At 54.4% G+C, this 13,701-nt stretch overlaps 1 protein-coding gene across 2 annotated transcripts in view; it reads right to left on the reverse strand.

The window, feature by feature from the left end:
- HDAC4 (histone deacetylase 4) overlaps positions 1–13,701 on the reverse strand; it is a 288,523-nt gene that overhangs the window by 77,101 nt on the left and 197,721 nt on the right. For both annotated transcript variants that reach the window (XM_052636482.1, XM_052636481.1), the window contains exons 7-8: positions 8,045–8,165; positions 276–397 (exon numbers count right to left, since the gene is read on the reverse strand). In XM_052636482.1, the coding sequence (XP_052492442.1) occupies positions 276–397; positions 8,045–8,165 (243 nt within the window). The remainder of the gene's footprint in view (positions 1–275; positions 398–8,044; positions 8,166–13,701) is intronic.

Genomic DNA, 13,701 nt, shown 5'->3' on the forward strand with positions numbered 1-13,701 from the left:
ACCAGGCTTCCTGAGGGCACAGCTCTGGGGAGAGGCTCGCTTTGCTGGCTCCTGCCCACCTGAGCGCCCCAGTGCAAGACCCCGGGCTGCTTTGATCCTTCTTAAAAGCCACTGCCTGCTTACAGAGTCACCGCTGGACAGGGTCCACGCGTCCCGGGCACCTCGCTTGTGTCTAAACATCCTTCTTCTGGCTTGTGACAGAGCGGCCGACGCCGCCCTGAGGACCCCCTGGTGGGCCCCCCAATCCCCTACCCCTACAGTGGCCCCGCACCCACCTGTCTTTCTGAGGGGGAAGTCGTCTTTGGCGTCGTACATGCCCAGGACCGGGTGGTTGTAGGAGGCCGACGCCCCGCTCTGGGGCGGGGAGCTCTGGTCCAGCGAGCTGTGCTGCGTCTTCCTGGAAAGAAAGGAGGGGACAGGGGCTGAGTGACCCTCAGGGACCTGGGGCCCCGGCCGTGCAGGAAGAGCACCCCTGGGCGCCCGCGTGGGCGGTTCTCCCTTTGATGTGTGGGCCTGGCTCGGTGGCCAGCCTGCTGGGCAGCCTGGCTTCCTCCCGGGGCAGGACTGAAATGATGATACAAGGCCACCTGTGAGCCTGCGGACCCGGCCGCGTGCAGCCTTCCCCGGGCCCGAGGGGCTGAGGACGGCCGGCCTGCGGGGCTCCAGGCGTGGTCCAATCCCTGGGCTCTGCCTGGCCCCCTCACTCTTGGGGTCTCCTGGCCTGGCAGGCCTCAGGCTGAGGGGGGTGTTGCCCCCGGCCACTGAGGGGCCTGTCCCCAGGACGCAGGAGGGAGACAGCGGGCTCCAGGTGCAAGGAACGCAGCTGTTGTTAGAGGCGGCTGAGACCTGGCTGGGGCCTGTAGGGACAGTGCTGGCGGCCTCTGGGTCCTGGAGGGCAGAGGCCACATGGGGACTGTCCCCCTCCTGGGGACGGTCACCCCGGCCATCTCCCCTCCCCTGGGGAGGCAGGGATCGGCGGCACCCTGGGCCCAGGAGCTGATCCCGGGAAATTTGCTTCCTCTGTGAGTTGGCAAACACAGCCCCAAACGGACTGACAGGAGGGCGCTGCCAGAGGCGGCTCGAGGTGGGCTCAGGCCTCAGGAGGGGGTGTTGGCCGCGCTGGTGATGACCGTCCGCAAACGTGCTGCGTCTCGCTGGCAACACTGAAGGTGTAATGAATTCCAAGAGTCTGTACACGGTGTAATCTGCTTAATGACTTGAAACAAATTAGCCAACTTACTTATTTGGAATTTGTTAGACTATTTATTTGCATACACAGCACTCCACGTCCCCACGCACCTGGTGGTGTTTGAATTGAGAATGTGAGCACTTAAACGCTTACAGGTGGATGTTTAAATATTTGAGAGCGCAAATGGGTGTAAAGAACACGGTGATCACAGAGCCGGATCCATGAATGCCTGCAGGCAGGCCACAGCGGGCGCTCAGATCCCTGGGACAGGCCTGCTGCCCGCCTGCAGCCCCACCGCCCCCAGGAAGCACGTTGGGGGCCAGGGCCGCAGGCTCAGGGCTGGATCAGCCACGCTCATGCCGTCTGTGCACTCGCTGCGTCGGACTGCCAGGCCTCACTCGCGGGTCCAGCCTGGCACGACCCCACGGAAGGTCTGAGGGCGTCTCTCTACCTGACTTCTCCAGGCCACAGCCTTCAGGGAGCGTGGCCTCAGCGGCCCCAAACCGTGCCATCACTACCGAGGTGTAAGCTGGGAGAGAGTTCACTTTCTCTTTCATGAGAAACATGGAAAGCCCTGTGTGTGTGTTATGTAATCTCAAAACATGGATAATTACGATTAATGAAACCTCATAAGTAATAATAGTAACTACTGTCATTCGATTCCGATGGTAGACTTTGCAATTAAGCCAGAAGTACATTCAGTATAAGGTCTAGCAGGCTCTCCTCTGTCTCGATCTCTTGAGATGCCGTCAGTATTGAAACCCTCCCTCCCGTCCAGCCCTGACGTGGAGGAGCACAGGCGGGGCTGGCCCCCGAGCCGCTGCTCCGCGCCGTCTGAGAGGGCACTTGGGCCCAGGGCAGCGGCCGGGCTGACCCAGCGGAGCCGGACCCCCGCTGGTGGCCGCGAGGATGGAACCAGACTTCTCAGCAGCCAGGCTTCCCCAGGTCTCCAAACACCATGCAAAACAGGGGAAAACCAGCTCATCGCTAGAGGCCGAGGCCTCCCAGGGAGCAGTGGCCACCGGCCCTCCTGTGGGACCCAGCCCTCATCACAGAGCCCAGGGCTCACACGCGCCGCAGCAGGCGACGGCCGGGGGTGTGAGCGAGGGCAAGGCCTGTCCTTGTTTGCAGGGGCATGTGAACGCACACCCACCCTCAGACGCAACCACCAAACAGGCACACACTCACACTCACACAGACACACAGAGACATACACACCACACACACTATACACACAGATACACCTCCTACACATACCACACACACACACAGACACACACACCACACAGACACACATACACAGACATACACACCACACACACAGATACACCTCCTACACATACCACACACACACAGACACACACACACACCACAGACATACACACCACACACACACCACAGACATACACACCACACACACTATACACACAGATACACACACGCAGACACACACATTATATACACAGATACACCTCCCATATATACCACATACACACACAGACACACATACCACACAGACATACACACCACACACACACTATACACAGATACACACACGCAGACACACACACACACCACACAGACACACACACCACACACACATTATATACAGATACACCTCCCACATATACCACACACACACCACACACACACACTACACACACAGACATACACACCACACACACTATACACACAGATACACCTCCTACACATACCACACACACAGATACACACACACACAGACACACACACACACCACACAGACACACATACAGACATACACACCACACACACTATACACACAGATATACCTCATACCCATACCACACACACACCACACAGACACACACACACATACTATACACACAGATACATGTCATACACATACCATATACACACAGACCACACACACACCACACAGACAGACCACCCACACACAAGACACACACACACACACTACACACACAAACATACACATAGACACACCACACAGACCACACACACACATCACACATACACTCACACAGACACACACACACCACACACACACTATACACACAGATACACCTCATACATATACCACACACACAGAGACACACACAGACCACACATACACACATACACAAACACACACAGACACACACACCACACACACACACTATACACAGATACACCTCATACACATACCACACACACACCACACACACACACACACACACACACCACACACACACTATACACAGATACACTTCCTACACACACCACACACACACAGACACACACACTATACCCACACACACCACAGACCACACACACACACACAGATACACACAGACACACACACTATACACAGATACACTTCCTACACACACCACACACACACAGACACACACACTATACCCACACACACCACAGACCACACACACACACACAGATACACACAGACACACACACACTACATAGACACACCACACAGACCACACACACAGAGACCACACACATACACCACACACACATAGACACAAACACACAGACAGACCACACACACACACCACACAGACACACACACTATACACACAGATACACGTCATACACATACCACACACACACAGACCACACACACACACATACCAGACACACACACAAGCACACATACCACAGACAGACACACACACTACACACAGATACACCACATACACATACCACACACAGACACACACACCACACAGACACACACAGACACACACACAAATAGACACACCACACACACACACACACTACACACACAGATACACCTCATACACATACCACACACACCCCTTGTACCCCGGGGGCAGAACATGAGGCGCTGCTCTTCTAACTCAGCTCCAACCAGAATCACTGTCCAGGTGTTCGACCTGCCCTCCCAGCTGGGAGGAAGCGCCTGGAGTAGCTCTGCTGTGATCCTGGCTGACGGAAGGGGCACCGTGTCTTAAAGACCATCGGTCCTCAGTGAAGAAGATGGAAGACAAACACGCCTGCTTTTTCTTTCTAAACATTGCTCTGACCATGATATGGAACAAAGCCGAACACAAACTCAGCCATTTACCAAGTAATTTAGTAAATTTAGCCATTTAACTAAATTCTACCAACAACTGGCCTTTCCCATGACCTCAGGTTTATGCAGGTGAATAACATTTGTAATCGCTCACACCAGCACTGTCCAACAGAAGTAATCCAGGCTGCGTGTGCAATTTAAAATTCTCTCTTGGCCACGTGAGCAGGAACAAAAAGAAAGCAGTGAAATTACATTCAGTGTTCTTAATCCAATACACCCCAAATCTTATCATTGCAACTAAAAAGTATTAAGGAGATAGTTCTCATGTTTTTCACATCCGGCGTGTCTGACGTTCACAGCTTGTCTCCATCTGAACAGTCCATTTCGATGCCCTGGAGCCCACGTGGCTGGCAGCTACCATGGCAGGCAGCACGGTCTCCTCCAGTGCGCCTAAAACTGGGGGTTATGACCCAGGTACACCGTAGAACCATGCCAGTGCAGCACAGAGAGCAGCCACCTCCACGGGAAGGCCCTCTGCCCCCTCCCAGGCCACTGCCACTTGGCTTCCTGTCCCTACAGACTGGCTGTGCCGACTCTAGGACCACATGCATGCAAACGGCATCTGAAGGCACAGACTCTGCGTCTTCTCCAAAGCCTGATGTTTCTAGGTATGGGCAGGCCGCCCCGGGCCTTGCTGAGCAGATGCAAAAGCAGGTGCCCATGTTGCCATCACCTGCTGGCGGACACTCAGCTATTCCCATGCTTTGGAGACAAGGAGCAGAATTGCTGTGACCATCAGAACACAAGTCACTGCCCAGATGGAAGGCCTCACCTGCTCTTAGGGAGACACCTAGGAGAATGGGTCATGGGTCATGGAGTGGGCATACAGGCAAGAATACTGGAGTGGGTTGCCATTTCCTCCTCCATGGGAATCTTCCTGACCCAGGATAGAACCTTTATCTCTTGCATCTCCTGGCAGGTGGATTCTTTACAGTTGAGCCACCTGGAAAGCTGGCACTGGGTTTGTTCAATTTCAGCCGTTCCTGTGTGAGGGGGCGTCCCGCTGTGCACTGCATTTCCGGGGTGACTAATGATCTTCGTGATATTACTGACCATTTGCATCTTATTTTGTGGGGTAATCAGTTCAGTCATTCAGTCGTGTCCAACTCTTTGCAACACCATGGATTGCAGCACCCCAGGCTTCCCTGTCCACCACCAACTCCTGGAGCTTGCTCAAACTCATTGTGAGGTATTGGCTCATGTCTTTTGCCTATATTTTTTCAGTAGGGTGCTTGTCTTTTTGTTATTGAGTTGTGAAGTGAAGTGTTACTTGCTCAGTCGTGTCTGACTCTTTGTGCTCCCAAGGACTGTAGCCTGCCATGCTCCTCTGTCCATGGAATTTTCCAGGCAAGAATACTGGAATGGGTTGCCATTCCCTTCAGGGGATCTTCCCAACCCAGGGATCGAACCTGGGTCTCCTGCATTGCAGGCAGATTCTCTACCATCTGAGCCGCCAGGGAAGCTCTTTGAGTTGTAGCACTTCCTTATGTATTTTGGATCAAGGGCTCGGCTGCTCACATTCATTGTGAATATTTTGTTTCTGTCTGTGCCTTGCCTTTTTATTTTCTTAAGGGTGCCTTTCAAAGGATGAAAATATTAAGTTTTGATTAAGTTTACATTTTTGGTTTATAGTTGATGATTTTGGTGTTCAAAGATCTCCTTGCTTACCTCTTCACCAACGTCATGAAAACTTTCTTCTACATTTTCTTCTGGAAGTCTTAACAATGCAGCTTTTATGTTCAGGTCCATGACACCTGAGCTGACCACACGGGTGGAGTGAAGCTGGAGTCCAGGTGAGGTTTTTCTCTATAGAGATGGGTTTTCCCATCTTGCCATCATGCAGCAAGTGAACATGACCCACGATTTGGTTTGGTTTGTGTGACAAATCAAGAAGCCCACCACGTCCAAGGCAGACAGGCCCACTCCCTCTGACTCCACCAAGGTGAGTCCTTCCCCCACTGCAGCGGGAAAGAGGGATCTTCCCACCAAGCACTGGACCGGGGCAAGCAAGCCTCCTCCTAATCTGGGCCACCCTGCCCACCAGGGAGCCATATCCAACCCTTTGGGACCCTGCCCCCAGGCCCAGCCTGCATGCCCCCGCCTCCCCCTTCCAGTTCCCAGGTGCTCCTTGCTGAGCCCCCTCCCCAGCAGCCCCCAGCACTGAGGTGATGCAAGCTCCCAGCCCATGGACTCTGTCCTCCTCTTTACATGCAAGTACATCATCATGGCATCTATTCCTGGAGACTGGACCCCCCACCTCTCCACTCACGGGGGTCCTGACACCCTAATCTTCCCTTTGCATCCCTGTGGCCACCATCCATTGACTCCAGCATGGTCAACCATGACCCTCCTCCCACCACAACCTCCTCTGGGCCCACCGCCTTCTTAGCACTGCTCCTGAAGACCCCTGCTGCTCTCAGAACAGGGCCTCTGCTGAAAAGCTTCCTAGCCTGCAGATCACATCACCTCTCCCAAGGGAGGATCCAGGAGCACTGCCCACCTTTGCCCGACAGGCTACTCCCTGGGGTCCTGGACCCCCCACCCCACCCAGCTTCTCTTCCTGCCCTGCCCAACCTACCACAGTGCAGGGCATTTGCCTGGTAGCCCCCCCTACAAAGGAGGACAACAGAGCCTTCCCAGCACAAAACCCAGGGGGTGGTCACTAGCAGGGAGATAACGGATCAGTGCCGCCACGTAGTGGGGCTCCCAGGAGCACGGCCCCAGGACTGCCCCCGGGCCCCAGTGTCCAGCGCTTGGGGCACGTGGCCGCCATGCGCGGCTCTTCAAGGCAGCCGCTGCCGTCGCGGCTGTGGGCGGGTGGTGGAGCTGCTGAGCCCGCAGCCAGCAGGTGCGGGTGCAGCCGGAGCGGTTGTGTGTTGTGGGGGCTGCCGATGCTCAGAGTGGAGATGGCTTCAGAACCAAAACGTCCTTTAGGCCGAATCTACTGAAATAAATGCGTTCATTTCTATGTGATCTGGCAGCATGTTAGCAAGACTGCTGTCCATCTCGGGGCTCCAGGAAGAGCTATGCTTTCCCTCCATGAATGAATGATAATCCCATTTTATTTAAAAAAGCTGCCGATGAGGCTTCTTCCAGGACAGAATTACCCTTGAAAGGAGAAGCAAACGATATCAAAGCAGAAAAAACCCGTGGGGCACCCCGGACTACGGTCTGAAGCCACAGAACTTCGTCACTGCACTTCCAGCTTGGCCTGGGTCGGTGGCCAGCCCCTCAGAGCCACACGTGGGCCCAGAGGAAAGACCCAACACAAGCAATCCCGCCACCAAGTTCAAGTCCTCTTTGCCAGGCTTGTCGGCCTCTGAGCACTAACAGGCAGTTTGTGGTCTCTGTCAGTTACGCAGGCTCTGGGAGGGTTCTTAGTATAAAAACAATAAAAAGACCACAGGTGCTTTTGACTTGACCAGTAATCAATAACATGTTGGGCAGAAATTCAGTAGGTGCATATGGACGATTTAGACCAGAGCTCCGGTTCAACAGGTGCCTTTTGTGGCCAAAAATTGCATGAGAAGCCAAGAATATGGTCAGACACTGCCCCACGAGTTTCCCTTTAATGTTTATTTAAAGAGCAGCCCTCTCTGCATCTGGACAACAGCCATGTGCCCTGACCACTGGACCACTCGGGTCTGACCACGTCTGCTGCTGGCTCAGGGACCATCTAATTCCACGCCCTCCCGGGGGAGAACCGAGCGCCCCTCCGGTCTCCCACGGACCCTGTGTGCCCGGGGCCCTCCACGTACCCGTACCAGTAGCGAGGGTCGCTGGACATGCAGTGGTTCAGGTTCCGATGAGCCAGGGCCTTCTTTTTATTGAGGACAAACTCCTGCAGCTTCATCTTCACTTCCGTGCTGGCCACGGCGCCTGGCGCGGGAGAGAGCGGGGGCGAGTGACTGGAGGCTCCAGCCCAGGGCCCCCTGCACTGCATGCCGGAAAAGGCAGGACAGTGATGGGCAGGGGTGGTTCCCACTCAGGATGCCACCGACACCAGAGAGCATCTCGTGGGAAAGAGTGGGATCAGGGGGTTGAAGGGAGAGAGCTTCTTCCCAGGAACATTTCATACAACTGCATACAACTGCATTTCATTTAAAGTGCAGACGGAATCAGCACAAAGACCCAGCGCTACCTAACACAAATCCCCTGCGGAAGGGAGCTCTAATGGTCTTCCATAAGGGGAGGGCCTGAGTTAGGAGTGCAGCTGTGTGGTTTCTTTCTCACAGCAGCAAAGCGAGGCCGAGCCTCAGAAGAGGTTTTGTGCCAACTGAAGAACCGTGTCTGAGACAGGGACGAGAGTGACAGCGATGTGGCCCGCCTCGCGGGGAATGGGCAAGGCAAGGGCAGCGGGCAGGGCAGCCGGGGGCCTGGCCAGGCATGCCAGAGGGACAGTCCTGCTCTTTCTAGCCTACAGCTACCTCCTGAGGTAAGGCGTGTTTCACCTAGTGGGACTAAAGCTGAAATCTTGTGTTCTGTGCTTTTCTGGTGGTGGTGGCGGTTGTTCACAGCCCTGTTAAAGAAAACCAGCAAATCGGGGAAAAGACACTAATAAAGGCCAAAGCCACCGCCCTGTCTCAGGGGCCGCTGGCATCTGATCTGTGCTCCTCAGAGCTGCAGTGAGACACCAGGGCACGTGGGATCTGTCCATCAGAGACACGGTGTCGTCCCTGTTGTCCCAGCATCCAAACAGCATTCGCAATGGTGGGAAAAGGCCTCACGAGGTGAGCAAAGCCCACTTCAGAAAACCCGTTCCGGATTGGGAGACAGTTTCAGGCATTTCCTTTTGTTGTTTGTGTTAGAAACGATGTTGACCAACATTTATGAGTGAATATCACCCACCCACCGCCTTCCCCAGTGGCTCAGACGGTAAAGACTGCCTGCAGGGCTAGGATAGACGTGGGTTCAATCCCTGGGTCAGGAAGATCCCCTGGAGAAGGAAGTGGCAACCCACTCCAGTCTTCTTTATGGAGAATCCCATGGACAGAGGCTGTCAGGCTACAGTTCACGGGTCACAAAGAGTCGGACGTGACTGAGCAACTAACACTTACCATCCCCCACATGTAGGATTATTCCCACAGAAGGGATGAGCAAAGCAGCTGTGAACAACAAAACAACATTATAACCCTTGAAGAATCTAAGCTGTTTTCCAAAATGTCTCTATACAATGACCACCACATGCCACCCACTGGCCACAGACCGGGAGCCAACGTTTCCCTATCAGTACTTGAGAGTACCAACTAACCCGTGTTTCTGTCTAAAATAGTACTCAAAAGTACCACCTGACTCTTACTCTCTATCAGCACTCAGGAGTACTACCTCACCTTGTGCCTCTATCAGGAGCTGGGAGTACCCCGACCTTGCGTATCCATCAGTACTCAGAGTACCACGTGACCCTTGTCTCGATCAGTACTTGGGAGTACCACCTGACCGTGTGTCTCCATCAGTACTCCAGGGTACCACCTAATCTTTGTTTCTACCTATAACAGTACTGAGGAGTACCCCGACCTTGCGTATCCATCAGTACTCAGAGTACCACGTGACCCTTGTCTCGATCAGTACTTGGGAGTACCACCTGACCTTGCATCTGTACAGTACTCAGGGAGCACCATTTGACCCTCTTCTACCAGTACTTGGGGGTCTCACCTAACTCTGAGTCTCATTCAGTACTCAGGAGTGCCACCTGACCTTGAGTATCCATCAATACTAGGCAGTACCAACTGATCCTTATCTATCAGTACTCAGGAATGCCACTTGGCCTTGTCGATTAGTACTCACGTGTACCACTAGACCCCATGTCTCTATAAGAGTACTGAAGAGTACTACCTGATCCTTGTCTGTCAGGATTCTGAAGTACCACTCAATCTTGTCTACTAGCACTTATGAGTACTGCCTGACCCAGCATCTCTAAAACAGTATTTGAGAGTACTCTGACCCTTTATAACAGTACTCAGGAGTGCCACTTGCTGCAACTGAGAAGACTGAGTCTCACTGCCAGGCCCTTGATGGCCACCAGGATGCACTGGTGTTTCTCTCTAGTGATGCTCTTCAGTGATGCTCTCGGCTCGGTTTTCTCAGAGGCTTCCCGTGGTGTGTGCAGTGGTGGTGCTGTGGGTCTGTGTGTACAGTTAACATTTGTATCCTTTAGCGTGACTTTTTTTTTTTTTTTTGCAGTAATACACTTATTGTCAGCCATCACACGTTAAGGCATGTTTAAACCTCATCATTAATGCTGTTTAGTTCAGTTCAGTTGCTCAGTTCAGTGTCCGGCTCTGTGCGACCCCATGGACTGCAGCACGCAAGGCCTCCCTGTGTGTCACCAACTCCTGGAGTTCACTCAAACTCATGTCCATTGAGTCAGTGATGCCATCCAACCATCTCATCCTCTGTCGTCCCCTTCTCCTCCCGCCTTCAATCTTTCTCAGCATCAGGGTCTTTACCAAGGAGTCAGTTCTTCACTTCAGGTGGCCAAAGCATCAGAGCTTCAGCTTCAGCATCAGTCCTTCCAATGAATATTCAGGATTTGTTTCCTTTAGGATTGACTGGTTGAATCTCCTTACAGTCCAAGGGACTCTCAAGAGTCATCCCCAACACCACAGTTCAAAAGCAGCAATTCTTCACCAGTCAGCTTTCTTTATGGTCCAACTCTCACATCCATACATGACCACTGGAAAAACCATAGCTTTAATCACATGGACCTTTGTCGGCAAAGTAATGTCTCTGCTTTTTAGTATGCTGTCTAGGTTGCTCATAGCTTTCCTCCCAAGGAGCAAGCGTCTTTTAATTTCATGGCTGCAGGCACCATCTGCAGTGATTTTGGAGTGATTAATGCTGTAAGTAGGTGTTAACACCACCACGTGGTCCGGGGGGACTCAGGATGGGCAGTCCCGGCGAAGTCGTTCTGATGTCCAGTCTCATCAGACCCCTGGCTCCCAGCTCCACACTCTGCGGTTCACACGAGGTTGGCCTCGGTCTCTCGTTTCTCTTTAAAGTGTGGCTTATATTCGGATGCTGTGAGGTGGCAGCAAATGCTTGTCTGCCCTCAGCGCCTGGCACAGAGCTCCCGAGACCCTGTCACTTCTGAGTGACAGGAGCATGAGGGGTGCCCTGAGCTCTAATGGGGTGACTCTGGGGGGCCTTCTGGTGGGGGGAGGGCCACCAGTAAGACAAGCCTCAGGAGAAGCTTGCAATTCTCAGCTCCACCTGAATCCTCCAGAGAGGAGAGGGGCTCGATGGAGGTGGAGCTGGTAACTGATCACGCTCCCGTGAGGAAGCCTCCGCAAACCCCAACTGTAGGGGCTCGGAGGGTGTCCAGGTTGGTGAGCACATCCACACCAGGAGGGGAGGCCCAACTCCACATACCAGGGGCTTCTGCACTCGGAGCCTTTCCACAGCACCTCTGTACCTGTTCCTGGGCGGCTCATCTTTTTGAAGCACTCAGCGTCGTTATCCTCTCGTTGGCCGCGCTGGGTCCTGGGCGCTGCCCGACACTCGGCGTCGTTATCCTCTCGTTGGCCGCGCTGGGTCCTGGGCGCTGCCCGTGGGCTGCGTCTAGCTGCGGCGAGCGGGGGCTGCTCTCCAGTCGTGCTGCGGGGCTTCACACTGCGGCGGCTTCACTTGCGGCCGAGCGCAGGCTCGGTGGTCATGGCCCATGGGCTCAGCGGCTCCGGGGCATGTGCACTCTTTCCAGACCCGTGTCCCCTGCACTAGCAGGGCAGATTCCTATCCACTGGACCAGCAGGGGAGTCCCTCATTTTGTTCGACTCAGACCTTAGCCTGTGAGATCTGATGCTTCCTCTGGGGAGATAGTATCAGAACTGAGCTAAATTGCAGGACCGCCCCACCCAGTGCTGCAGGAATTGCCTCTTGTGGGGAAATCCTCCACGTGCCTGGTAACCAGCAGTGTCAGGAGTGAAGTCCTCTGCGGGACCGGAGTGTACGCAAGACCAAAGGAAAAGCGTGAGACCAAAGAGCTGCGCTTTCCCAACACTGGAAAGAAAAGACTTGTTTTTTCCTAACTCAAATGTTCCAGAGCTTGTTTTTATGGAGTCTATTCTAGTTTTCTCATTGTGATTTTTTTTTTTTTCGATTTCCTGGAAGTTTTGAAATTGATCTTTGCACTGGTTCGGGAAAATAATCAGTTTCATTGTATCCTTGTTTTTCTTGTGTTGAGTTTTCATAAATAGGTTCACGTTAAAGGCAGCACTCCACTGAGGCCATTTCACGACAGATTTCAGGGTGCCGTGGATGAGGGTCAGGCAGAACGAACCCCCTGCGCACAGAACGGTCCACGCTGCAGCAGGACCTGAACAAGATCCACCAGGAAGGCACAAGGAAAGTGCCAGACACTGAGTGCACGGCGAACAGTCCACTGGGGTTTCGGGGCTTTTGCCTCAGGCCTTCTTGGTGTCCCAGGAGACAACCCACCATTGCTGGAGCAGCGAGGCTTGCCCAGGCTCCATGTGTGAAGGGCAAGCGGGTGAGCCAGCTGCCTGGCAGAGCGGCCCAGACCACGTTACAGACCCAGCGAGACCAGCACGAAAGGCCAAGGGAATGGTGATGTGACCAGGTGGTGGGAAGTGATCGGAGGTGTAAAATCACATCTCCACTTTCGAGCAAGGCTCCCTGGGCTCCCTCCAAATGCAGCCAGGGCTGGGCTCGGACCGTTCGGAACACTTTCAGCCTGTCTGTCTGTCTGGTCTGAAAAATCCCACGCACAGAAATGATGAAATCTGCATATCAGGTGCCCAACACGCAGCCCCCTGGCATTCCGGATGGCCTCTCAGCCCCAGGTGGACACTTGACAGAATGCAAATGGTAGACCACAGCAGGACACAAGGTCCTGCAGGACACCCCCACCAGGGGCAGGGCCAGGAGAAACGGGGGCCCAGGGAGGGGCGTGGTGCCTGGCTGCAGCGCCGGGCTGGGGCGAAGTCCACTGGGAGGACAGGCAGCAGGACGACCAGAGGGCCTGTCCAAGGAGCTGACCCTCAGGTCCGTCCAAAAGGCCCAAAGGAGCAAACCAAGCAGATGAGAAGCAGGGTCCTCGGGGCACAGGACCCCACTCCCTGGGTGTCAGCTGGCCCGACTTGTCCAGGAAGCCCTGTGAACACGGACGCACTTGCCCCTGCAGAGTGCACGGCACGGGCCACACTGGGCAAGTGCTGGCCTCCCCGCTTAGCCACAACCCAGGCTCGCACCATGGGCTCCTGAGCTCTGAGGAGCAACAAGAACAGATGTCCGGTGCCAGCAGAGAGGGCACACCCATGATAAACACAGTGTCAGGCTGGGCAGCAGGGCCCAGACCTGGGCAGGGGTGCCTGTGCCGTCCAGGGAGACGACCACCCTCGGGGCACTGAGGGACCTCGGAGGTGCCCACCAGGCCGGGGCACAGATGGTATTCCCGCTC

Source organism: Budorcas taxicolor, chromosome 3, assembly GCF_023091745.1.
Source record: "Budorcas taxicolor isolate Tak-1 chromosome 3, Takin1.1, whole genome shotgun sequence".
Classification (NCBI taxonomy): domain Eukaryota; kingdom Metazoa; phylum Chordata; class Mammalia; order Artiodactyla; family Bovidae; genus Budorcas; species Budorcas taxicolor.